The sequence below is a fragment of the Lytechinus pictus genome, chromosome 14, assembly GCF_037042905.1.
Source record: "Lytechinus pictus isolate F3 Inbred chromosome 14, Lp3.0, whole genome shotgun sequence".
Classification (NCBI taxonomy): Eukaryota; Metazoa; Echinodermata; class Echinoidea; order Temnopleuroida; family Toxopneustidae; genus Lytechinus; species Lytechinus pictus.
This window is the reverse complement of record NC_087258.1, coordinates 19,650,385-19,674,363: the sequence shown is the minus strand read 5'-3', so window position 1 is coordinate 19,674,363 and position 23,979 is coordinate 19,650,385. Positions and strand designations below refer to the sequence as shown.

The window sequence follows — 23,979 nt, the reverse complement described above, 5'->3', positions numbered from 1 at the left end:
ACAGGGCAGTTATCTTGGGGTACCTGTCCCACAGGGTAGTTATCATGGGGATACCTGTCCCACAGGGTAGTTATCATGGGGTACCTGTCCCACAGGGTAGTTATCTGGGGATATCTGTCCCACAGGGCAGTTATCATGGGGTACCTGTCTCACAGGGTAGTTATCTGGGGATACCTGTCCCACAGGGCAGTTATCCTGGGGTACCTGTCCCACAGGGTAGTTATCCTGGGGTACCTGTCCCACAGGGCAGTTATCATGGGGTACCTGTCCCACAGGGTAGTTATCATGGGGCACCTGTCCCACAGGGCAGTTATCTTGGGGTACCTGTCTCACAGGGCAGTTATCATGGGGTACCTGTCCCACAGGGTAGTTATCATGGGGTACGTGTCCCACAGGTTAGTTATCTTGGGGTACCTGTCTCACAGGGCAGTTATCATGGGGTACCTGTCCCACAGGGCAGTTATCTTGGGGTACCTGTCCCACAGGGTAGTTATCTTGGGGTACCTGTCTCACAGGGCAGTTATCTAGGGGTACCTGTCCCACAGCGTAGTTATCTTGGGGTACCTGTCTCACAGGGCAGTTATCTTGGGGTACCTGTCCCACAGGGTAGTTATCTTGGGGTACCTGTCTCACAGGGCAGTCATCTTGGGGTACCTGTCCCACAGGGTAGTTATCTTGGGGTACCTGTCCCACAGGGTAGTTATCCTGGGGTACCTGTCTCACAGGGCAGTTATCTTGGAGTACCTGTCCCACAGGGCAGTTATCTTGGGGTACCTGTCCCACAGGGTAGTTATCATGGGGTACCATTCCCACAGGGTAGTTATCTGGGGGTACCTGTCCCACGGGGTAGTTATCTGGGGGTACCTGTCCCACGGGGTAGATATCATGGGGTACCTGTCCCACAGGGTAGTTATCTGGGGATACCTGTCCCACAGGGTAGTTATCATGGTGTACCTGTCCCACAGGGTAGTTATCTGGGGATACCTGTCCCACAGGGCAGTTATCATGGGGTACCTGTCTCACAGGGTAGTTATCTGGGGATACCTGTCCCACAGGGTAGTTATCCTGGGGTACCTGTCCCACAGGGCAGTTATCATGGGGTACCTGTCCCACAGGGCAGTTATCTTGGGGTACCTGTCCCACAGGGTAGTTATCATGGGGTACCTGTCCCACAGGGTAGTTATCTGAGGATACCTGTCCCACAGGGTAGTTATCTGGGGATACCTGTCCCACAGGGCAGTTATCATGGGGTACCTGTCCCACAGGGTAGTTATCTGGGGATACCTGTCCCACAGGGTAGTTATCATGGGGTACCTGTCCCACAGGGTAGTTATCTGGGGGTATCTGTCCCACAGGGCAGTTATCACGGGGTACCTGTCTCACAGGGTAGTTATCTGGAGGTACCTGTCCAACAGGGAAGTTATCATGGGGTACCTGTCCCACAGGGCAGTTATCATGGGGTACCTGTCTTACAGGGTAGTTATCATGGGGTACCTGTCCCACAGGGTAGTTATCATGGGGCACCTGTACCACAGGGTAGTTATCTGGGGATACCTGTCCAACAGGGTAGTTATCATGGTGTACCTGTCCCACAGGGTAGTTATCTGGGGATACCTGTCCCACCGGGCAGTTATCATGGGGTACCTGTCTCACAGGGTAGTTATCTGGGGGTACCTGTCCCACAGGGCAGTTATCATGGGGATACCTGTCCCACAGGGTAGTTATCTGGGGGTATCTGTCCCACAGGGCAGTTATCATGGGGATACCTGTCCCATAGGGTAGTTATCTGGGGATACCTGTCCCACAGGGTAGTTATCTGGGGAGACCTGTCCCACAGGGCAGTTATCTTGGGGTACCTGTCCCACAGGGTAGTTATCATGGGGATACCTGTCCCACAGGGTAGTTATCATGGGGTACCTGTCCCACAGGGTAGTTATCTGGGGATATCTGTCCCACAGGGCAGTTATCATGGGGTACCTGTCTCACAGGGTAGTTATCTGGGGATACCTGTCCCACAGGGCAGTTATCCTGGGGTACCTGTCCCACAGGGCAGTTATCCTGGGGTACCTGTCCCACAGGGCAGTTATCATGGGGTACCTGTCCCACAGGGTAGTTATCATGGGGCACCTGTCCCACAGGGCAGTTATCTTGGGGTACCTGTCTCACAGGGCAGTTATCATGGGGTACCTGTCCCACAGGGTAGTTATCATGGGGTACGTGTCCCACAGGTTAGTTATCTTGGGGTACCTGTCTCACAGGGCAGTTATCATGGGGTACCTGTCCCACAGGGCAGTTATCTTGGGGTACCTGTCCCACAGGGTAGTTATCTTGGGGTACCTGTCTCACAGGGCAGTTATCTAGGGGTACCTGTCCCACAGCGTAGTTATCTTGGGGTACCTGTCTCACAGGGCAGTTATCTTGGGGTACCTGTCCCACAGGGTAGTTATCTTGGGGTACCTGTCTCACAGGGCAGTCATCTTGGGGTACCTGTCCCACAGGGTAGTTATCTTGGGGTACCTGTCCCATAGGGTAGTTATCCTGGGGTACCTGTCTCACAGGGCAGTTATCTTGGAGTACCTGTCCCACAGGGCAGTTATCTTGGGGTACCTGTCCCACAGGGTAGTTATCATGGGGTACCATTCCCACAGGGTAGTTATCTGGGGGTACCTGTCCCACGGGGTAGTTATCTGGGGGTACCTGTCCCACGGGGTAGATATCATGGGGTACCTGTCCCACAGGGTAGTTATCTGGGGATACCTGTCCCACAGGGTAGTTATCATGGTGTACCTGTCCCACAGGGTAGTTATCTGGGGATACCTGTCCCACAGGGCAGTTATCATGGGGTACCTGTCTCACAGGGTAGTTATCTGGGGATACCTGTCCCACAGGGTAGTTATCCTGGGGTACCTGTCCCACAGGGCAGTTATCATGGGGTACCTGTCCCACAGGGTAGTTATCATGGGGTACCTGTCCCACAGGGTAGTTATCATGGGGTACCTGTCCCACAGGGTAGTTATCATGGGGCACCTGTCCCACAGGGCAGTTATCTTGGGGTACCTGTCTCACAGGGCAGTTATCATGGGGTACCTGTCCCACAGGGTAGTTATCATGGGGTACGTGTCCCACAGGGCAGTTATCTTGGGGTACCTGTTTCACAGGGCAGTTATCATGGGGTACCTGTCCCACAGGGCAGTTATCTTGTGGTACCTGTCCCACAGGGTAGTTATCTTGGGGTACCTGTCTCACAGGGCAGTTATCTTGGGGGACCTGTCCCACAGCGTAGTTATCTTGGGGTACCTGTCTCACAGGGCAGTTATCTTGGGGTACCTGTCCCACAGGGTAGTTATCCTGGGGTACCTGTATCACAGGGCAGTTATCTTGGAGTACCTGTCCCACAGGGCAGTTATCTTGGGGTACCTGTCCCACAGGGTAGTTATCATGGGGTACCTGTCCCACAGGGTAGTTAACTGGGGGTACCTGTCCCACGGGGTAGTTATCTGGGGGTACCTGTCCCACGGGGTAGATATCTGGAGTACCTGTCCCACAGGGTAGTTATCTGGGGATACCTGTCCCACAGGTTAGTTATCTTGGGGTACCTGTCCCACAGGTTAGTTATATTGGGGTACCTGTCCCACATGGTAGTTATCCCGGGGTACCTGTCTCCCAGGGCAGTTATCTTGGGTTACCTGTCCCACAGGGTAGTTATCTTGGGGTACCTGTCCCACAGGGTAGTTATCTTGGGTTACCTGTCCCACAGGGTAGTTATCTTGGGGTACCTGTCCCAAGAGGTACAAATCTGTAGGATTTAGTCCAGAGGTATATATCTGTACTTGAGAGTTGTTATCCTATACGGATAGTGTTTGATAAACTTTAGAATTCAATAACCTCGCTTTATTGATAAACTTTAAAATTCAATAACTTCGCTATCTAATATCAGATTTTTATCAAATTTTCAGCATTTTGCTCTGTGAATATTACTCTATTTATTGAGATATAAATATTTTCAAGCCAGAGTACCCCTTTAACTTTGATGCCTGTAAAAATTTCCACTTTGTGTACAAGTAGGTGGTCCACTACGGAGATCGTCTACCACCACCGTTGGACAAAACCAGATGGAGTACTATCAACTTAGTTGGTCCAACCATCACTTGGTCAAAGACTCATGACATGGACTAAACTGATATTTAGTTTCATGCCCACATGGTCTATAAATTCCAACCCCGTCTACTTGATTTTTATCTTGTCAAATTAAAATTTGTTTCAATAAACAGTTCATCTCATAACATAACATTGTGGCGACAAAGTGGATATTAGACTAAAAATTGTAGTGCAAATCGAAATCAGATAAAATGAAAAATGGGCTCGATTTCCATGAGACCAAATGGTAAGTACACGAATAGTTAAAAGACGAACGAGGATTAAACCTTGAAAAAAATGGAAAGTAGACGAAGTGGTTGTAGACCCAGTAGCAATTCAGAGCCGAAGAGGGCTGTATTCTTTGGGGTAGTTGATCTAGATCGTGGTTATAGTGAGTTTGCACTCCGCGACGTACGGATGTTTCAAGAACACAGTAAATGTATTAAAATACCCGTCAAATGACATAGATCAGCTGGGAGGTCTTTTTTTTTCGATTTTTTTTTTTACCGGAACATACGTTTCGTCTTAAGTTTCGGACCCAGGGTTTTGGAGCTGACGAAAAATTGCAAGAATGTCGTTTGTCCAGAGTCAAGGACGTACCTGCTGTTTTTTATTCACCAATTTTCGACAAAGACTTCTTGGTTCTTTGTCTTGAAGGGCTTTTGATAATACAATTTCTCTGTTCTTGAATCCTCCGTAGATCGCGGAGCGATATCTCTTTGATGTCTCAGGGGCAACAGGTCTGTCTATCACTCTACCTGGTTCTCTCTCCCTCCCCCTCCATGCCCCCCCTCCCTCCCTCCCTCTTTGTCTTCTGTCCCTCACTGTCTCCTCTCTCATCTCTTGCCTCTTTCAAAAACAGCAATAAAAAATGCCTTATTGATGCCTATAAATAAATCTGAAAATAAGTTGTAATTGCCTTATCATCATGATCATCCACCCGTACATTATCTCTCTCTCTCTCTCTCTTCTACAATTATTATGATTATTTTATGGTCTCTGGAGCCCAGCCTTATAAAGGCCATGCATTGGCCTATGCTGGCTCCCTCACATTCTCAATTATTCTCTTGTTAAATGTATTTCTATTTTTGTATCTTTATTTGTATATAGTGTATTCTTTGATTTGTATGTTGTATGTTTTTTTAATGAGAATTTGGAATAAATAAACGAAATGAAAAATGAAAAATCAATTTTTCTTGCTTTTTATACCTTTGCCATATCTCTCAGCCACCATCGATCTATTTCCCGCTTTCGTCTCAACCCCCCCCCCCCTCCTCTCCTCCTTAGTCCATTTATTAACAGTCCCGTAACACCTATGTTGTCTTTCAGTCTCAGACGTCCATCCTTGAATTATATCATATTCATTGCATTCCTGAATAAAACTTTTCTCTTATAAGAGCTAATTCCCCGAAAACGGCATTGCATTTTGACGATTTTTGCAATGTAGACGTCTTGTGGAATTGTGCCCCTATAAAATCGGCGCGCCATGCTCGTTTGTGTGTTTGTTTGTATTTATTTCGATGTAAAAACAAAATAAACTTGTTCAAGAACTTAGACCTTGAAAATATTAAAGAACCTAAAGAAATCATCCCTTGACCGTTTCGTAAATGATGTTCGGACGTTACAAAAGACTGGGATATGAAAGGCTAACATATTACGTTTTCCGACCATTTCACATACTTCAGTTGCATTAAGGCCACCGCACACCTTACGACTGTTCGCGACCCGATTTTGGAACAAATAGCATTTTGCTAATTTTCTGAAAATGTGAATGGAACATATCATTTTATTTGAGGTTAAAATTAATTGAAAGAATAATAATATAACCATTTTGAAAGATTGCAAACCTTTATTTTGGAGTAAAGGCCCAATTAGTTTCAAATCGTAGCCAATCGTACGACTGCTATGACGTCATTACGACTAGATATTAAATTCGCTTTTATTCTATTAAGGATGAGAGCATAGTCCCAGATTTGAATATAGGTATTCGTACGATGATTTCGAACATTACACAGTAAGATATTCCAAGTCTCAATATTAGCATCAAATTCTACTACATTTTATTCTGAAATCTGGTCGCAGACCAATCGTAAGGTGTGGGGTCGCCTTTAGTCGAAGGTGAAGTGTGCAGATTGTCGATATTGTTAATGTCGATAAATCCAGGCTGAAAAACTGTCTCCTAAGTTGATAAATGGTGGTGATAATGAGATTATGTTTTAAAACAGTCATACTTTGCTCGACATCTCAAAAACTTTGCCTTACAATTTGGCTCTACTAACTTGTCATATCCCATTCGTTTGTACAGTCATACTCATGGACCTATCCACGGAGGATTATTCTATTGTTACTGGGGGTGCTGAGCGTTGTCACAGCACCCCCAATAACAATAGATAATCCTCTGTGGATAGGTCCATGGTCATACTCAACTTTACACACACAAAATTCATGAACCCCCCCCCCCCCCGTACAATGACAATTTTTACAAACCAGGGTAAAATTTACTTTGAGAAAGATCCCTTTATTACAAATTTAGAATTACGAATTTTAGTCCGACAAACAAAAACAAAATACTTCCTCTTATTTGATAAAGAATACACATTGTATACGTAAAGCAAATATAGATAACGGGCATATAAACTCAGAATCTAACACTTAAATCAATTGATATTTCAGCATTTCTGAAGTAGATTGACAATAATTTCTCCCTCCCCGTCCCGGTGATCCAACGATATAGTGTCCATGGCGCAGAAGACACAACCGCTTCACCCCCCCCCCCCCCCGACTATCGATTACCTCTCCATGGTTGGAGATATCAATATGTTAGCCGAATATGTCGATCATTTCTTGCCAACAGAATTTGGGTATTGTTACCCCCCAAAAAAAAAATTATGATACTAATAATAACAATAACAACAAATAAATAAATAAAATAATAATGATTGAGCAAATAAATAAACACATGTATGGCATAATGGAAATACATATGCCTGAATATTCCAATTCTTTTCGCTTTAACTACTTCCTGTGACATGTATTATTCGAACATTTGCAATCTGTACCGGGCAAAGTTTAGTCTTGCATATCTCCTTCTCAGCAGGATGGAACACCAAATTTATTACCATTTGAAATCAGTTCATTTGTTTTCTGTTTCATGATTGTTTGGGGAACTTCCTTTACTCGATACTAAGGAGTTCACTGGAGTTGTTTTGTGCATCTTCCTACTGTAGTCCTGAAGCATCAAATCATTCAGTTTAGCAATGTCATCACTATATCGTGAACTTTCGCGCAAGATCTCGCTTGTCCTCTTCGGTCGTTCTTTGGTAGCCCTCAAGGTATGAGAAGATTCTTGATTTTTCTCAGAGACGTCTGCAGAAGTTTGCATCGGAGCGAAAGCCCCATTCGTTACATCATTTGTTAAAATGGAGTTTGATGAAGTGTCTTCACCATTTTCATAGGAAAAGGTGTCGATGCTTTCCTGGTGAATTTGTTCTGGTAGAAAGCGGTTTTCCCTTAAGGAAAAGACAAACGATGGTCCAGTTTGCCCATCATCTGTTGTCTTCTGTGATTTGTCCTTCAGTTGACACCTACGAATTGTGCTCACAAGCGATCCATTTTTGTGTTTCATCTCGTTTCTATTCACATATTCGATCACTTCTAAGTGGATAGAGACATGACCTTGAGCGTTGGTCCCGGCTGAATTGTCGAATGGCTGGAGAACGCTCGTCCCATTCGAACCATGAATACTAACACAATCCTCGCGCTCCCTCACCGGAGGTGATGCTTCAGAAACTGTTATCTGCCCTTTTGTTTGACACTTTTCCAGTTCAACAGCCGATGCTGCAAGTGCCTGCAGAGTTTGCGGAAGATACCTCTTTGGTTGAGGCAAAGGATCTTTGGATTGTACTTGAATATCGTCATTTCCGGTTGATGCGTATTCCGAGCATTCTAGAGGAAACACTTCACACGGTGCCGATTTGCTATCCTTGCGAACCGTTTGACGGAAAGAGCCGATCACCCTCAAGTTCTGACATAACACCGCGGACCCATTCTCGTCCTTGGACAGGACTTGAGACGATGCAGGGAAGTCCATCTGCTGCTGGACGAAGGTTGTGTCCCCATTTTTGAAAGGGCCTTTAGCATGCCCGCGATTTTCCTGGCCAGTGTTCCGTCTGCGCCGCGCTACTTTTACTGACGCACTAGTGATGCCTGCTCCTCGTGACGCATCAATTGAAGTGTTCTTCCGATACCGCCTCCGTCTCCCTGCACGGTCGTCATCACACTTTCCGTCGATATAGCCATTTCCGTTTTTTTCGCTGACCGTGTAAACGTGGTGCATTCGGGTGATCTTTTTCTTAATGCGTCGTTTGCTGTACTGCCGGCGTACCAAACCGGGACTCTCCCATTCTTCCAGAGCCATTCGGTGAGAAATCTTTTGCATTTCACTCCCTACACAAAATGAGAACAAACAAATAAACAAGGATTTTATCTGCAGTCAAATTCAATTTCTTTCCTTTATTTGTTTTCTTTCCATAATATCTCTAAACTTCATCGATTTCCTTCGGGTCTGAAGTAGACAAAATACATTTCTCATATTTAATGATGTCTGTATTCCCATTGGGACTGAAAGTAGTGAATTTGTGCGTTGTATACATTGTTGTTGTTGTTGTTGTTGTTGAACTCTTCACTGTAAAAAAAAAAATTCTATAAAGGCTTCAATTGCACTGAATAATACCTGACTATATGAATGCAAATTGTAAACTTTTGACCCGTATATACTGTATTCAAATCTTCTTTTCCTTTCCCGATAGAAGTAGGACACAAGGATATCGCAGTGATCCGTTTGATATCACCTGGAAATATGTGGATATGTCACATTATTTTCATTTAATTCTAATAGCATATTACAATCAAAATCAAGACTTTGTAAGAGGAAGGAAAAGAAGATGGGGGAAGGAGAATAAGAAAGAGAAAGACGAAGATGAGAAAGAGAAGAAAAAGAAAAGGAGAAGAAGAAGTAGAAGAAGAAAGAGGAGAAGTGAAGATGAAGAAAAAGGCAACGGTGCATGTGAATAGAAGAACGAAAAGGAGGAAAAGAGAAGTGTAATGGAAAAAAACAGGAGAAGAAGAAACTGAAGAAGAAGGGAAAGTGAAAAGGGATACAAAAGAAATAGAGAAAGAGAAACTACATGGCAAAAAAGTAATAGTGATCAAAGCCCCCATCCTTGTCCATAAGTAGAAGCATTCGATTTGTTTATTTCGAATGGAAATATCCTGGGGCAAGTATCATGGGAATAGCAGACCAGAAATGAACCTATTTCAGATGTTTCTGTCTTTATTTTTGTTCAACGTTCTATATTTTCCGTGAGAGATGAGTTTACAGACAATGTCTGATCAATAAAAATCCTAGCATGGTATATACCACGCCTCTGGCAGTTCCCCCAAATCGATTTAATGAGTATATAAATAAAAAGAAAAGCAGTATGAGTCTGATGAAAATAACAGATGTTCTAAGAAGAAACATTTATGTAGTTCCAACAAGCGTTTAAATTAGCTTTTCGAATATGATTGTAATTTGACAATGTACACTTTAAAAAGAAAGTGCTTCACTTCAGGTGCTTTCCTTTTTAGCACCCGTGGTGTTTAAAGTAGCACATTGGATGCTCAATGTAGCAATGCAGCACATTACGTGATGTTTTAGCACCCGAAGTGTTAGAAATCTTTTTTTTAAGTCATTAAGTTGGGGGAGCACATGTTCCTTAATCGGTCCATGGCCGTACACAGCGGAGGCCGGGGAGTGCCCCCACCCCAGAAAATTTTGAAAACTTTAATTGTTTACCGAAAATTTTTCACAAAAATCACCAAAAGTGTACACGAAATCCTTTAATTTTACTTTAGAAAATGCAAAAGCGCTCCCATGACAAGCATGGCTGCTTCGCTCCTTCATTTTCAAATGTTTACGCACCTTGCCACCCTCCCCGAAAAAATTATGCTACGGTCATGCCATCGTTAAGTGTGTACACGTGACCGCATGTTCATTTTACCTATTGCGTAATATTGCCTATGAATGGTTGGCACCGACTGCTCATTGGCACTTACTGCACTGCCGATCTAAGTTAGATGTGAATATGGTTACTATAATAACAAATTATCAAAACTTCAAGGACTATTCCATAATAACTATACACATCATCTTAAATTAACTCTATCGTTGTAACTGGAATTCCGTACCATTAATGGTTCAAATCCAAGCATCTCTCAACGGGGGGTCACATTGGGCATTAAGGCTGTTCCGGAGAGGACGGTTAACCCCCTCACTCAGATTGATTCGCATTCTTTTCAAATTCTTTCAAATGGTCAGGGCAATCGCTGTACTTTCCTCCTAGCTTGATTTAATACTTTTGGGAATGATAAGGTTGATATGTGGGTCCTTAATCTTAAGATATATGCGTCATCTTTGACTCTGGTGTACAGATAGGGGCTTTGGGTCCCCCAAAAAACAATAATAATAATGATAATAAATAAAATTTAAAAAAATCACGATAAGAAAAAACAGAGAAAATGAAAGGAGAAAGATAAAATATGATAGTATTTTCTAAATATTATTTTAGAATCTACCGCAAATACGATCTTTGTATCAATTTGTTTTTAACTTTCCCCATACGCCATTTGTGGCCCCCCCCCCCCCTAGACTTGTTTTTTATCATTTTTTACTCATCTTTGACCAGATAAAGCTACGACTTCATGTCAGATTACGAGATGAACGTGTAACCTACCAGATTTTATTCTGATTAGATCGAAACTTCAGCTGCTGATATAAACAATTCCAATTATGTTTTACATATAATTTTCAAATTAAGTGTTGATAGAAACATATTCCAACCGACAAAATAGATTTCCTGGGCGTATATACTTGGTCAGCGCCATGGTATTTGAGAAGAAATAAGACGACCGAAAGTTATTATTTTCTCAGTTGAATATCAAGGTACAGAGTAACATGACCTACATCTTTTGTTTTATTGCTTCTCTTCTAGTTTCTTTTTTTTTCTTCACTTTTTCATCTTTTTTCTCCGCTTTTTTCTAATTCTTGAAAATCATAGGAGCCTACCTCCATTGTAAAGCTGCCATTAAATACACCATTGCACTGTATATAAAAAAAATTGACACTGGGTTTTACACTAAACCCCCATGTATTGAAAAGAACGCCAAAGGGTGTAAAAATAACAACCAAGGGTGTTTTGACAGCCCTCAAAGGTGTTTTAAAATAACACCGGACTTAAATGACTGCCGAACACCTACGAGTGTCAAAGTAACAGCAAAAGGTGTTGCGAACTTGTGATAACACTCATAGGTGTTAAACTTACACCAAATTGAACACCGGAGTAAATTGGTAAACTGACTGAATATATACACCAATTAACATCATGGTTTTTGCTGTGTGTAATTACCTGTGAGTCCCAGCGGTTTCCTCGACCGCCATTCGTACCCACACATACGGAGGGGTTTGACCAGGACGCGCTGGTATCCGTAGCGGTAGGTCTGGGAGAATGTGACGTATACGATGGGGTTCAGAATGGATGACGCCAGGATGACCCGGATGATGACGTAATCGAGAAGAGGGAGGTAGCTTCCGGTGAGGAGCTCGTAGAAAACGCAAACCTGGGAATGACAGAAAGTTAAAAGATTGAAATAAAACGTCTTAGCTATAAAGAAAGTATTCGATGTTGATGTTGGGGCGGCTACTTGCAAGCTAACCTTTTGTCATCTGTCACTCAAATCCCTCGTCTTTATCTTATTGTTATGATTTTTTTTAATTGTTTAACTCCTGAGGTACAACACAAACCGCAGTGGGAAATGGAAAGCAAATATCATTTTTGTCTCACCTGCATAGCAGAGTGAGACTATAGGCGCCGCTTTTCCGACGGCGGCGGCGGCGTCAACACCAAATCTTAAGGTTAAGGTTTTGAAATGACAGCATAACTTAAAAAGTATATAGACCTAGTTCATGAAACTTAGTCATAAGGTAAATCAAGTATTACTGAACATCCTGCCCAAATTTCAGGTCACATGACTAAGGTCAAATGTCATTTAGGGTCAATGAACTTAGACCATGTTGGGGAAATCAACATCAAAATCTTAACCTAAGATTAAGTTTTTGAAATGTCATCATAACTTATAAAATATATCAACATAGTTCATGAAACTTCGACATAAGGTTAATCAAGAATTACTAAACATCCTGCTTGAGTTTCAAGTCACATGACCAAGGTCATATGTCATTTATGGTCAATGAACTTTGGCAAAGTTGGGGGTATTTGTTGAATTACCATCATAAATTTGAAAGTTTATTGGTCTAGTAACTAGACCAATAAACTTTCAAATTTATGACTCTAGTTCATAAAACTTGGACATAAGAGTAATCAAGTATCACTAAACATCCTGTGTGAATTTCAGGTCACATGACCAAGGTCAAAGGTCAATGAACTTTCGCCATGTAGGGGGGGGGTATCTGTTGAATTACCATCATAACTTTGAAAGTTTATGGATCTGATTCATGAAACTTTGACATAAGAGTAATCAAGTATCTTTGAACATCCCGTCCTAGTTTCGGGTCACATGACCAATGTCAAAGGTCATTTAAGGTCAATGAACTTTGGCCATGTTGGGGATATTTGTTGAATTACCATCATATCTCTGTAAGTGTACTGGTTTAGTTCATAAAACATGGACATAAGAGTAACCAAGTATCACTGAACATCTTGTGCGAGTTCAGGTCACATGACCAAGGTCAAAGGTCAATGGACTTTGGCCATGTTGGGGGTATTTATTGAATTACCATAACTTTTTAAGTAAATTGGTCTAGTTCATAAAACTTGGACATAAGAATCATCAAGTATCACTAAAATCTCATGCGAGTTTCAGGTCACTCGACCAAAGTCAAAGGTCATTTAAGGTCATTGAAATTTGGCCATTTTAGAGGTAATTATTAGATTGCTGGCATAACTTTCAAAGTTTATAGATATAGGGTATAAAATGTGGATATAGGGGTAATCAAGTATCACTGACAAGTTTTAAGTCACATGATCAAGGTGAAATGTCAATGAACGTAGTATTGTATCATTATAATTATTTTATAGTAGTTTTCAAAGTCAGCACTGCTGCTATATTGAATCGCGTGATGCAGGTGAGACCGCCAGAGGCATTCCACTTGTTTCATAATATTTGACACCCATTCGATCAAGATAAAATATTAGTTACAAAGTGCTAGTTCGATCGTCGATCAGAAGTACTTTGGTTTGAATTACAGAATACGGTCCTATATATTGTACATAACCCAAACTCAATCTCTGATCTGGATTCCCACTCAAAGAGACATTTTGGTGGTATGCGTGTACTAACAAATTTTACTATTATCATTTAGTACATGTATACGTATGTCCCGAATCGCGTGAAAAGTGCAAGTTCCAGGTTAGCAACATTCAGGCTTGAATTCAGCAAGGATAATTACTCAGTAACATCAATTTAGTGTGGAACAAAGTGACTGACCATGCACGGATATGAAAATTAAGCTTCATATTTCATATATCATACATCATCCTATGAATATATCATCCTATAGAATGCTTTAATGGTTAAAATGATATTAAAAAACGAGTCGCCCTGTGAGGTTGATTCCATCATGTCCACAGCTCGGAAAGGAAGGGAAATGCTATGGCTGGCTGAGCAAAGGCCATTAACATGGTAAAGCAAGTGATTAATTAATTGATAGAGTAGCTGCCTTATCGATTTGTCCTTACTGAGTAAAGTTGATGATCGATCCGCCGATTCAATACCGTCCCCCCTCTTCGACTCTTCTTTCGAATTATGTAAAGTGCTCTGACATGTCGTGCATGTAGAAGTGATTGCTTATTCTTCAAACCGATTGAATATGAACGGTTTGCAAGACCGTTGAAATAAACTACGAGCAGTACAGAATTCTGTTCATTTCTAAATGCATTTAAATTTGGTGAGGGCTGTTTATGATTTATATTATTGGTTTGAAAATATATTAAGTAGAAATTTTTGATTAAAGCTTCTAAATATATATAAACAGAATAAAGTATTACAGACCCCCGTTAAATAGCACACATGCATATACACACAACTCTTGAAAAGCACGCATACCCACACACACACACCCACACTCATACACGCACATAAAACATGTAAACACATTTACAATCAGATGCACACCCGCACCCACATACCCACATACACCGACACACAGTGACGCAACAACAGAACAAATCAAGTTTAACCAACAACAACTTACGTTTAATTCCCATTATCAAACAGTAAATACATCAGTTTCATTCACTCATGATTTCCGCATCAATCAAGTTCAAAACGCGGTCGTAGAAGATTAGTATTCATGACTGTCTAATCAAATGACAATTTTTTAAGATCAAGGTCCAATCGTTGGGGTGAAATTGCGTGATATAGTGAAAGAAAAAGAGGGTTAAAAATAAACAACTTTCATGCACTTTTAAATGTCCGTGATAAATTTGAAAGGATTCAAAACAATATAAATAGAGCCCATTCTACTCAAAATTGTTATTAGAAAGAATCATCGCTCTATTTTGGCAAGCACTGACAGAATGAGGTCTGTATAATATACGGTTGCCATGGTGATAAGAGATTGAGAGGCAAACTATTTTGAGAGAAAGAGAAGGAAAATGCTCTTTTTCCTCGACCTTGGCGAGGGTAATGCGATTTGAGTCGGATGATAGGAAGTATATTCGATGGAATACAATGAAAGATGGAATTTATATGGCATTTCATACAATCGTGAAGACAAAACGAACGAATAATTGAATCAATATCACCATAGTGAAAATTTGGTTCAAATGAGGTTTGCATTTACCTGTATATCTTTTTATATTTGTCCAGGGTCATTTTTGTCATTTTTGTTTGGAAATTCTGTTTTTAATGGGTTGGGGGGTTTGTTGTTATGTTATTGTTCGTTATTTTGAAGAAAGAAAAAAGCTTTAACACGAAAAATTAAAATTAACATTTTATTGTTAGAAATTTAATTCTGAAACAGAAATACTCCGAAAATTCATTTGCTCAATTTGATCGTTGGCACAGCAGCCGCTGTGCAGCGCCAGATCGACGTTGATCTATTAATCGTTGAATGCCAAACAGGGTAGCAGCAACTCCCATCTTTTAAAGTCTTTTGGTCTGACGCGACCGGGGTTTGAACTCCTGGGGAGCGTTTCATCAACATATTCATCCGACAAGTTGTCAGGTCTGACAACTTTCCTTGATTATGATTGGCTGAGAGACACTGTTATCAGTGGCGGACTGTGACCCGGAGGAGACAAAGCATTGGAGGGGCACTGTATTGTTTGTGAACAATGCTGTGCCCCTCCAATGCTTTGTCTCATCCGGGTCACGGTCCGCCACTGACTGTTATCATAGTAACTGTCGGATAAAACATCTGACAAGTCCTTTCATGAAACGCTCCCCTGACCTCCCGGTTGTGAGGTGAACGCTCTACCAGCTGATCCAACACGCCGAGCATTGTTTTGTAACTATGATCATGGATCCATGGTGTGATTTCCTTATTAATTCTTGCCCGCCTTCCCGCTCACTTCTTCCTCTCTCGGTTCCATTCCTTCTTCCCTCCGCGCTAATTATTTTCTACAGGCGTATCCCGTTGCAAACGTCTGCGTCTGTAGGGACTTACGCCTTCTTCTATAAACACAGCTTGTACATATTGATATTCTTTACGAAAATCATGTTTACAAAAAATGAAGAAATTTGTCAAAATGGAAGCAAGTTAATCTTTATAGGAAACCAAAAAAAAACGCCTCTGTTGTTTGGACGCATTTAACTTTCCAACATGTAAGTTATTTTGAAAAAAAAAAATCTTTATATATTTTTTTAGTATTTAGTATTTATCATATTTTGATTGCTACGTAGTACTGTGTTACGTTTGTAATGCTGCCGTCATGTCAGCAAAAAGTTTCAAACTGACTCCAAGCCGACCGATGATATGCAATTTTCAATATTGTCAGGTCCTACCAAATTATGACTTACGGTATGTGCCCTTTAAATCAGAATGGTTTTTATTTTTGTTTACTCTCTGTGCAAGGGCGTAGGCTGGTTTGAGCATGGGGTGGTGCACATCCTGGGGGAGGAACTTAAGTTTGGAATATCAGCTGTTGACAGGAGAAGAAGGGGTACAAATTCCATTTTGCTTGTCAGTGTCGGAACTCTTCTGCCTCAGCGGGAGGGTGTACACCCAGCCTACACCTTTGTTATGACATGCGTCTATAAAGCTATTCGTATTTTTAGATCAACCCCCAGATATCCCAGATAAAAAACAAATGCTTTGCTGTCTGGGCCCCGACCCATTTTCCTGAGATTTTCCAAGTTATGAAAAGAAAAAAAAAACATGTTTGGTAAAAGTATGGTTACAGACACCAGGCTATAGTGAGACAATTGTTTTTTACTTTGAACGCAGATAGGGAAAATCTTTCCCCCCCCCCCCTCCTTTTAAGAAGGAGGACACTACATTGAACTATATGAACCGCTTTATGGAAAACCTTCATAGAAAAAATGTGTGTCACTCTTACGCAGAGGGTACTATACTTTTATTGAATTTTTAATATTTTGGCTTTAGGCAAAGTAACGATCCAATAATCAACGCGCGGAACTGTCCGACGTAATTAAAGAATGGCAAAACCAACCATTCCCGCTTCTAAAATTGACAGAATACACATAGGAAAATAGAGTAAGGGAAGTGAGAAATAAAAGACAAAGGTATACATGGCCGAAGGGCATTTACGAATACCTTTCTTGAAATTAAATTACTTTAAGAAAAATGATAGCAGATGAATTTCAATACGTATTGTCTTGCTGATATGCATTTTGTTAAAGAGATTATTATGAGAAGCATACAGGTCTGGAGTTTGTGCTTGAGGATTTCTTTTTCCTGCGATGACTCTTTACATTATGGTGTCTGAATCGGTTAATATTCACTCGGTATATATTCGAGCAATTGATCTAAATCTCAGATAGTCCAATGACATGTGGGGTAAACTAAATCAATCAGTGGCGTTATGAACCAAAAATTCTGAGGGGGGCCAGACATGCTGTATTGGGCAAAATTTTAACAAAGTTGCGAGGAAAGCGAGCGAGCAAAAATATTTGACATATTTCATCACAAAAAGTATAATTTTGTGATAGAGCTTGACATTATATTCCGAAAATAATATCTTATTTCACCCTTCTCTTTCCTTTGCTTTCTTTTTGTTTTATTTTTTCTTGGTCGGGAAGAATGGGGGGCGGTCATGGCCCCCAAGCCCCACTCCCACATGTACACCAGTAATATTACTTTGGTATAATTGCCCTTCCATCTATACTGCACTTGGTCTTAATGGTCCATGTAACATGCTTAGTATTGTTCTCATTTTATAGTCTAATACCCACTTGCATTAATTTCCATTTCATCTACCTATCTTTTTTTTACTTTGGCAAATTAAAATTTGGTTAATCAACCATTCAACTAAACCCGTATACACTTATTACACCAATGGGTTTTAGACCAAATGGATATTATACTAAAAGGGCATAGTCTTCATGGAAATTAGCGCGAAGCGTGAGGTGAAAATTTTTGACATTCCAACCTATAAAATGGAAATTATAAGCATACTTTGTAATCATGGGCAGGATAGGCATATAACTACACAATGCGAGCGCGAAGCGTGAGCGGAAAAAAAGAGATTTAGATTTTAAAACGGGTCACTCTATTCATGATTTGTCATGAAAAGAATGAGTAATTAGGTATCCTAGATCAATAATGTGAGCGCGAAAATCAAACAGAAAATGTAATTTTTCGCCTTTAAATGAAATTGGGGTCGTTGGGTAAAAGGTAGGAGGGCCTAATATTGCTACCCTTCGAGGGTATCAAAATGAGATGCCAAATTCCTTTGGGGGGCATATAAATGTTCGTTGGATACAATTCACCCAATTATCTTGTCTGCACTGTGTACGTGCCCCTCTTCAAGGCGAAAAGTGTGAAAAAAAATCATTTTAAAAGAGTAAATGTTTCATAGCGTGAAATACATAATAAATAATCAATTTCAGGAACTAATGTGCGCAAAATGAAAAAAAAGGTGTCACAGAGTCACATCACAAAGGCACATACCATTTAAAAAAAAATCCTCTTGGGAGTCTTTTGGGTTTAATATTTGTTTTTAATTATTTCATGTATAATATGGAAAAGGTACATACCATAAATGGTGTGCAGGCAAACCGGAATGCGATGATCGGATTTCATAAAGCAAACATTTCGTTCAGTATGAATTAATATCATGGCTGCCAAATTGATGAAATGAATCATAAAAGTGATGTTACGGGAGATCGTTGACCTCTCTTGGTAAAGACTGTTAAATCGAATCTTATACCTTGGTCACATTTGCTCTACGGCGAGTCGAAAACAGCCGTTTTATCAATTTTAATTCAAACCACCTGTATGTAGTTGGTAAAAAACGGCGTTTTCGACTCGCCGTACGGCCGCCGTAGAGCAAATGTGACCAAGGTATTAATCTTCCTAGTTTAAACATATATATGGGCTGGTTTTAGATACTATTCCATTTGTTTTCTGGACAGGTCGTTATTCACCATTCACAACCATTTCACAACCGGCGTGTGAATGAGTTTTTGTTCACACATGTATCATTATTCGATTATTGATTTGTGGGACCGACTTTTAACTTCATCATCCGAAAGACGTGACCAGGGCTCGATTCTCGAACCTCGACACCACTTTGTAACACCCTCCCCCACTTAGCTCGGTTTACAGGCGGGCGCCTTAACACCAAGACAGTATAGCCATAGCAACATGATTACTAACGCCAGTGAAAGAAGACTGCCTTGCATTTAGAATCGGCAGGGGTTATTAAACAACAAAGAAGGATTAAACAGAGGTGAGTGAACGATTTTCATGGGGCTCTTCATACGCAAACCTTCATGTCCTTGATAGTTTAATAGGAATAATAGATGTGTTGCCATGGTAACTGTAATTATGACGTCATAATCATGAAATAATGCTCGTATAATAGCGGGATTGACGCTGTATACTGCAGTTTATTCTTTAACGTCGCGTCTAATCTGTTTCATATTTCATGATTGTGTTTTCTTCAACTTCGTTTTTATGCGCATATCGTGTTGGTTGACAGCTTTATTGTCATTTCCAGATTTATCTAGAAAAATAATTTTGTATCAACCATTGTCTTTCTTGCTTTATGAATATTTTACACATTTTGCCACCTCTCCCCACCACCAGCGCCTTAGAAAAAAAATGTCTTGCATACCATGCATGCTTTCGGACATTTTAAAAGAAAAGGCTTCGTCGATGCTATTTAGAATTAATAATAATATAGGATTTGTATATCGCAGGTATCCACCTTTCTAGGTGCTCAAGGCGCTCCTATATTACCCCGGCTAAGCTAGTCTACCGATTCCGGTCCGCACAGCTTTTTGAGGAATTACTTCCTGCCAGTACCTATTTACCTCACCTGGGTTGAGTGCAGCACAATGTGGGTAAATTTCTTGCTAAAGGAAAACACGCAATGGCTTGGAATCGAACCCACGTCCTACAGAATGAAAGACGAGAGTCTTAACCACTAGACCACGACGCCCCCATACCTATTTACCATAACATACGACTACGAACATTTAAAGGGGAATCTAGCCTTGGCCATAAAATGTTGTGTTGGGAGGGAGAAAAGTAAATTAAACAGAATGGTGAAAGTTTGAAAGAAATCGGACAAGCAATAAGAAAGTTATAGCTGCTTTAAAATTGAGATCACTAATACTATGTAGATTTCAAATTGGCAACTGGGTAAGTAAATTATGGCAAGGGGCAAGGACAACTTTCCCATAGGCCATGTACTTTATTATCAGGGATTTGTGGTTTTCTCCTAAGTACCCATTCCCCTGGGGCAGTAATCTAAATATAACCCAGGTAGTATATTGTTGTATGTCCTCATGAAAGAAAAATATAATTTGAAATAAAACTTTTGGGAAAATTCACATTTTAGCCATAATATGTATTGGAGTACATGGAAGAGTAGTCCTTGCCTTACATCACTATGACATCCCATATGCGGCCAATTTCAAGTCTCTATGGGTATAGTGATTCCCAACATTTACAACTTTTAAAAATGCATAACTTTCTTGTTGTTTGTCCAATATTGTTCAAACTTTCACCTATCAACTTGTCTGATTTTTCTTTTCCTTATAAAAACAAGTTTTTATTTGGGTTGGATTCCCCTTTAAGATGCAAAACAAAAAGCCATCTTAACCGAGGAGGGTCATATATTTTCCATGTTGGCGATCTCCTGTTCAGTGCTTGTAAATCAAAGCTATGCCTGTAAAAACGTGACACATTTTCCGTATTGTTTATAGCTTATTATTTTAAAAACCAGGGAAAATGTATGCAATTTTCAAAAACATAATTTCTTCACATTTGAAGAAAGGTGGTGAGCACTGTCACGTGTTCGTTTGACGTCACTGCATTGACAGGCATCGCCTACTTGTCAGGGTTCTCGGGATCTGTCCTTTTCCTTACTTGGAAAGCACCACTCGCATCACCGGCTCCCGACCACTCACGATATACAAAAGTCACCGATGGTTATAGTTTCTACTAGTGAATCCCCAAGGAGAATGAAATGAAGCATCATAATCAAAACGAAATTTCGCATCTAGAGCGCATCAAATGTTGTCTTTATAATATAGAAAGTACAGGGCGATTCTTAAGGGGGATGCATTTCCCTGGGGGTAATTTGAAGACGACAGCTGCAATAGCTAGTACTCCACTGCATGTGGCGGGCAGGTTCCCCGTTGGACCGTGAAAGATTTCCCATGGACATTATTGATTTCCTCCACAGCATCGCTGCAACATCTGGCAGCTCCGATGGTTCTCGGGGCGATAAAAAGCACTATGTCCCTCAGAAATAGATATAAGAAAAGGCTATGTTGTCTATAGCAAATAGAATGGAAAGTACTGTTGCATTTTGTTCCTTGACTTTTCGGTATGTAGGCCTAACTCGTGATATGAGCCCCGCCTTATTCCATGAAACTAACATTAATCCTTACCCAGATTAAGGATTATGGTTATTAAGATTACACTGCAAAAACTCGGGTTTTTTATTTAACACCAGCCCGGAATCTATATATGTCCACGCCAGAGAAGTATTGAAACAACACCAGTTTGGAATCAAACCGATGCTGTTTTAATACTAATTGGTGTTATATGAACACCTATCTGGTGTTAGACCAAAACGAAACTGGTGTTGTTTAACACTTGTCTGTTGTGGACATATATATATTCCGGGCCGGTGTTAAATCAACACCAAAGTTTTTGCAGTGTAGGGTTTAGTCTTAACCCTAATAACCCGAATCCTGTATATCAATTCTTATCCTGAAACCTGAATCTATAACTTATCACAAATTCAAATTGGAAGCGGGGCTTATAGCACAATATTAGGGTATATTTTATTACATCAAACAGTTATGTAATAACGTATTATCTTATTGTGATGTCATTTTAACCTGTCGGCTAACCAGATGTGTTGCAGGGACTGGTTCTTAATGTTATGCAATGTTGCACATGATATTTGATTAAGTCATGATAAACTGCAATTTGCTGAATGTGATGTGATATTTAATTAAGGAATTTTACTGCATCATCATTAATGTTCACGATAAATTCTATCAATATCACGCAGAGTGCTCACCTATAGGTCATGTACTGCAAAAACTCCGGTGTTGATTTAACACCAGCCCGGAATCTATATATGTCCATACCACCGAAGTATTGAAACAACACCAGTTTGGAATCAAACCGATGATGTTTTGATACTGATTGGTGTTATATAAACACCTATCTGGTGTTCGACCAAAACGAAACTGGTGTTGTTTAACACTTCTCTGGTGTGGACATATATAGATTCCGGGCTGATGTTAATCAACACCGGAGTTTTTGCAGTGTGGGAGTTTGCACACCACACCGCAAAACGGTTCCAAGAACGTAGAAAATTTATTGTCAAGTGCCCTTCATAGCAAAGAATAACCAAGAAGTCTTTGTCGAAAATATCATTGGTGAATTAAAACAGCAGTTACGTCCTGAGCTCATGCAGGAAAAATAAACAATTTGCAAAGTTTCGTCAGCTCCGAAACTTTAGGACGAAACTACAGTTTCGGTTCACCAACGTTCGACTACTAGTAAGACCTCCAGGTTGTATTTTCCCATTTGACGGCATTGTTCAATATATTTACTGTGTTCATGGATTTGATCTGCGTCACGGTGCGAACACTCCCTACTTGTAGCCTGGTCATTATGATGTCCATGCAAACAATGCATTGTCTTTGTAGTGAAATCTAGATAGGCCTTTGTACACAAAGTGTCATGAAACTTGTATTAAGTAAAGTTGTAATTTTCTCCGAAAAATAAGACAGCTTATTATAATTTCAATGATATCGACCATAAACACGCCCATGCATAAGCAATGTTATTTTGCCTTCCCACATTGCCTGGCAACGTACTTTTAATTTCATATCCTCGCAAGTAACATGGACGTTTTACAAATCATGGAGCGTGATTAGGTTTGCGTAGACTTTCCACCAAAACTTACTCAGGTAACCATGGTAACTGTACAAATCAATTAGAAATGGAGATACACGACCAGGGTGGATGACCCATTTCGTTTTTGGTCAAAATACTGACATATTTTCATCATCAATTTGAATGATCGTCGAATTAACAATCAACATACCTGAAATAAATCTTGGGTATGAACCGAAATTCCTCTACAATAATAAAGAAGAAACGCCAGTCAAAACACATTGTACCTCTTTCCAAAACGCTTTTAAATGATTATACCTTTTTTTCTATAAAACACATGAAATAAGGTGCATTTATAGAAGTAAGTACAACATGTGGTTTATTGAGTGGTAGTGGTACATTATAGTGGTTCATACTGTGACTAATTTAGGCCCTGTGGCGTATCTAGCTAGGGGCACATCCGGCCCTAGCCCCCCCCCCCCCCTTAAGAGGCAACCAAAATATTTTAGGGGAATATGTCATGCGTACTGCAAGTGAAGATTTTTTTGCTGGGATTTTTTTTCTTGGAACAATATAAACCCCTTCCTCCTATTGTACTATTATCAATATTTGTTTTTATGTATAGACAATTATTACTATTATTGTTCCGAACTTATTTTGTCCTGTGTGTGTAAATTATGTAAAGAAACTAAGTTTAGGGGCTTGCCTTTCATACAAGCTTTGCTTTATTTGGCAAGCCCCTCCGTTTTACTCTAAATTACAAAAATCATATGAGCAAGTGTAATATTGTGTTCATCAAATCTATGATCATATTAAATCATGTTTTGTAATATTCTTTACTTTTCATTGTTATGTTATTTATATTATTTACAACATTGTGAAACGGAAAACAATAAATGAAATGAAATGAAATATTTTTCATTTTGTTGAGAAAAGCTTCTTTATTTGGAAAATCTTGGATCCGCCTCTGTTTAGGCTCTATGTACAATTATCACGAAAGTAATTTATATGGCAAGAAATCGTATTATTCCGTCGTAAAATCAAATAAAAGCAACTCCATATATCCCAATTGAATTATCGCAGCGAATCCGATGTCGAAAATATATGATTTATGATTATTGTTTCGAAACGATAATCCATTCCAGTCGGACACTTTATTTAGGTAACTGAGTTGGAATTTGCAATATTTCGATTTCATACTTTCTTCCTGGATGCGTCGTGGTCTAGTG

At 40.4% G+C, this 23,979-nt stretch overlaps 3 protein-coding genes across 3 annotated transcripts in view; all 3 read right to left on the bottom strand.

Annotated features, from left to right (window-relative positions):
• Nucleotides 1–42: 42 nt before the first annotated feature.
• Nucleotides 43–1,758, bottom strand: LOC135156587 (adhesive plaque matrix protein-like). The gene is made up of 2 exons (XM_064109150.1): nt 445–1,758; nt 43–354 (listed from the first exon to the last, which is right to left on the bottom strand). Exons 1-2 carry the CDS (start codon nt 1,756–1,758, stop codon nt 43–45), a joined length of 1,626 nt encoding a protein of 541 aa, XP_063965220.1.
• Nucleotides 1,759–1,875: 117 nt separating this feature from the next.
• LOC135156586 (adhesive plaque matrix protein-like) lies at nt 1,876–5,355 on the bottom strand. Its single transcript, XM_064109148.1, has 4 exons — nt 5,347–5,355; nt 3,687–3,845; nt 2,278–3,507; nt 1,876–2,187 (listed from the first exon to the last, which is right to left on the bottom strand). Exons 1-4 carry the CDS (start codon nt 5,353–5,355, stop codon nt 1,876–1,878), a joined length of 1,710 nt encoding a protein of 569 aa, XP_063965218.1.
• Nucleotides 5,356–6,637: 1,282 nt separating this feature from the next.
• LOC129275736 (uncharacterized) overlaps nt 6,638–23,979 on the bottom strand; it is a 32,491-nt gene continuing 15,149 nt past the window's right edge. Inside the window, exons 2-3 of the mRNA XM_064109147.1 lie at nt 11,583–11,832; nt 6,638–8,583 (exon numbers count right to left, since the gene is read on the bottom strand). Coding sequence (XP_063965217.1) covers nt 7,271–8,583; nt 11,583–11,832 — 1,563 coding nt within the window. The 3' untranslated portion in view covers nt 6,638–7,270. The remainder of the gene's footprint in view (nt 8,584–11,582; nt 11,833–23,979) is intronic.

What these genes read in the sequence shown, in the direction of transcription:
- LOC135156587 (XM_064109150.1), bottom strand. Translation starts at nt 1,758, where the DNA reads ATGATAACTGCCCTGTGGGACAGATACCCCCAGATAACTACCCTGTGG. An exon ending in ATAACTGCCCTGTGGGACAG is followed by an intron (nt 355 to 444) that starts GTACCCCATGAT and finishes CCTGTGGGACAG; the next exon opens with GTACCCCATGATAACTGCCC.
- LOC135156586 (XM_064109148.1), bottom strand. An exon ending in ATAACTACCCTGTGGGACAG is followed by an intron (nt 3,508 to 3,686) that starts GTAACCCAAGAT and finishes CCCGTGGGACAG; the next exon opens with GTACCCCCAGATAACTACCC. An exon ending in ATAACTGCCCTGTGGGACAG is followed by an intron (nt 2,188 to 2,277) that starts GTACCCCATGAT and finishes CCTGTGGGACAG; the next exon opens with GTACCCCATGATAACTGCCC.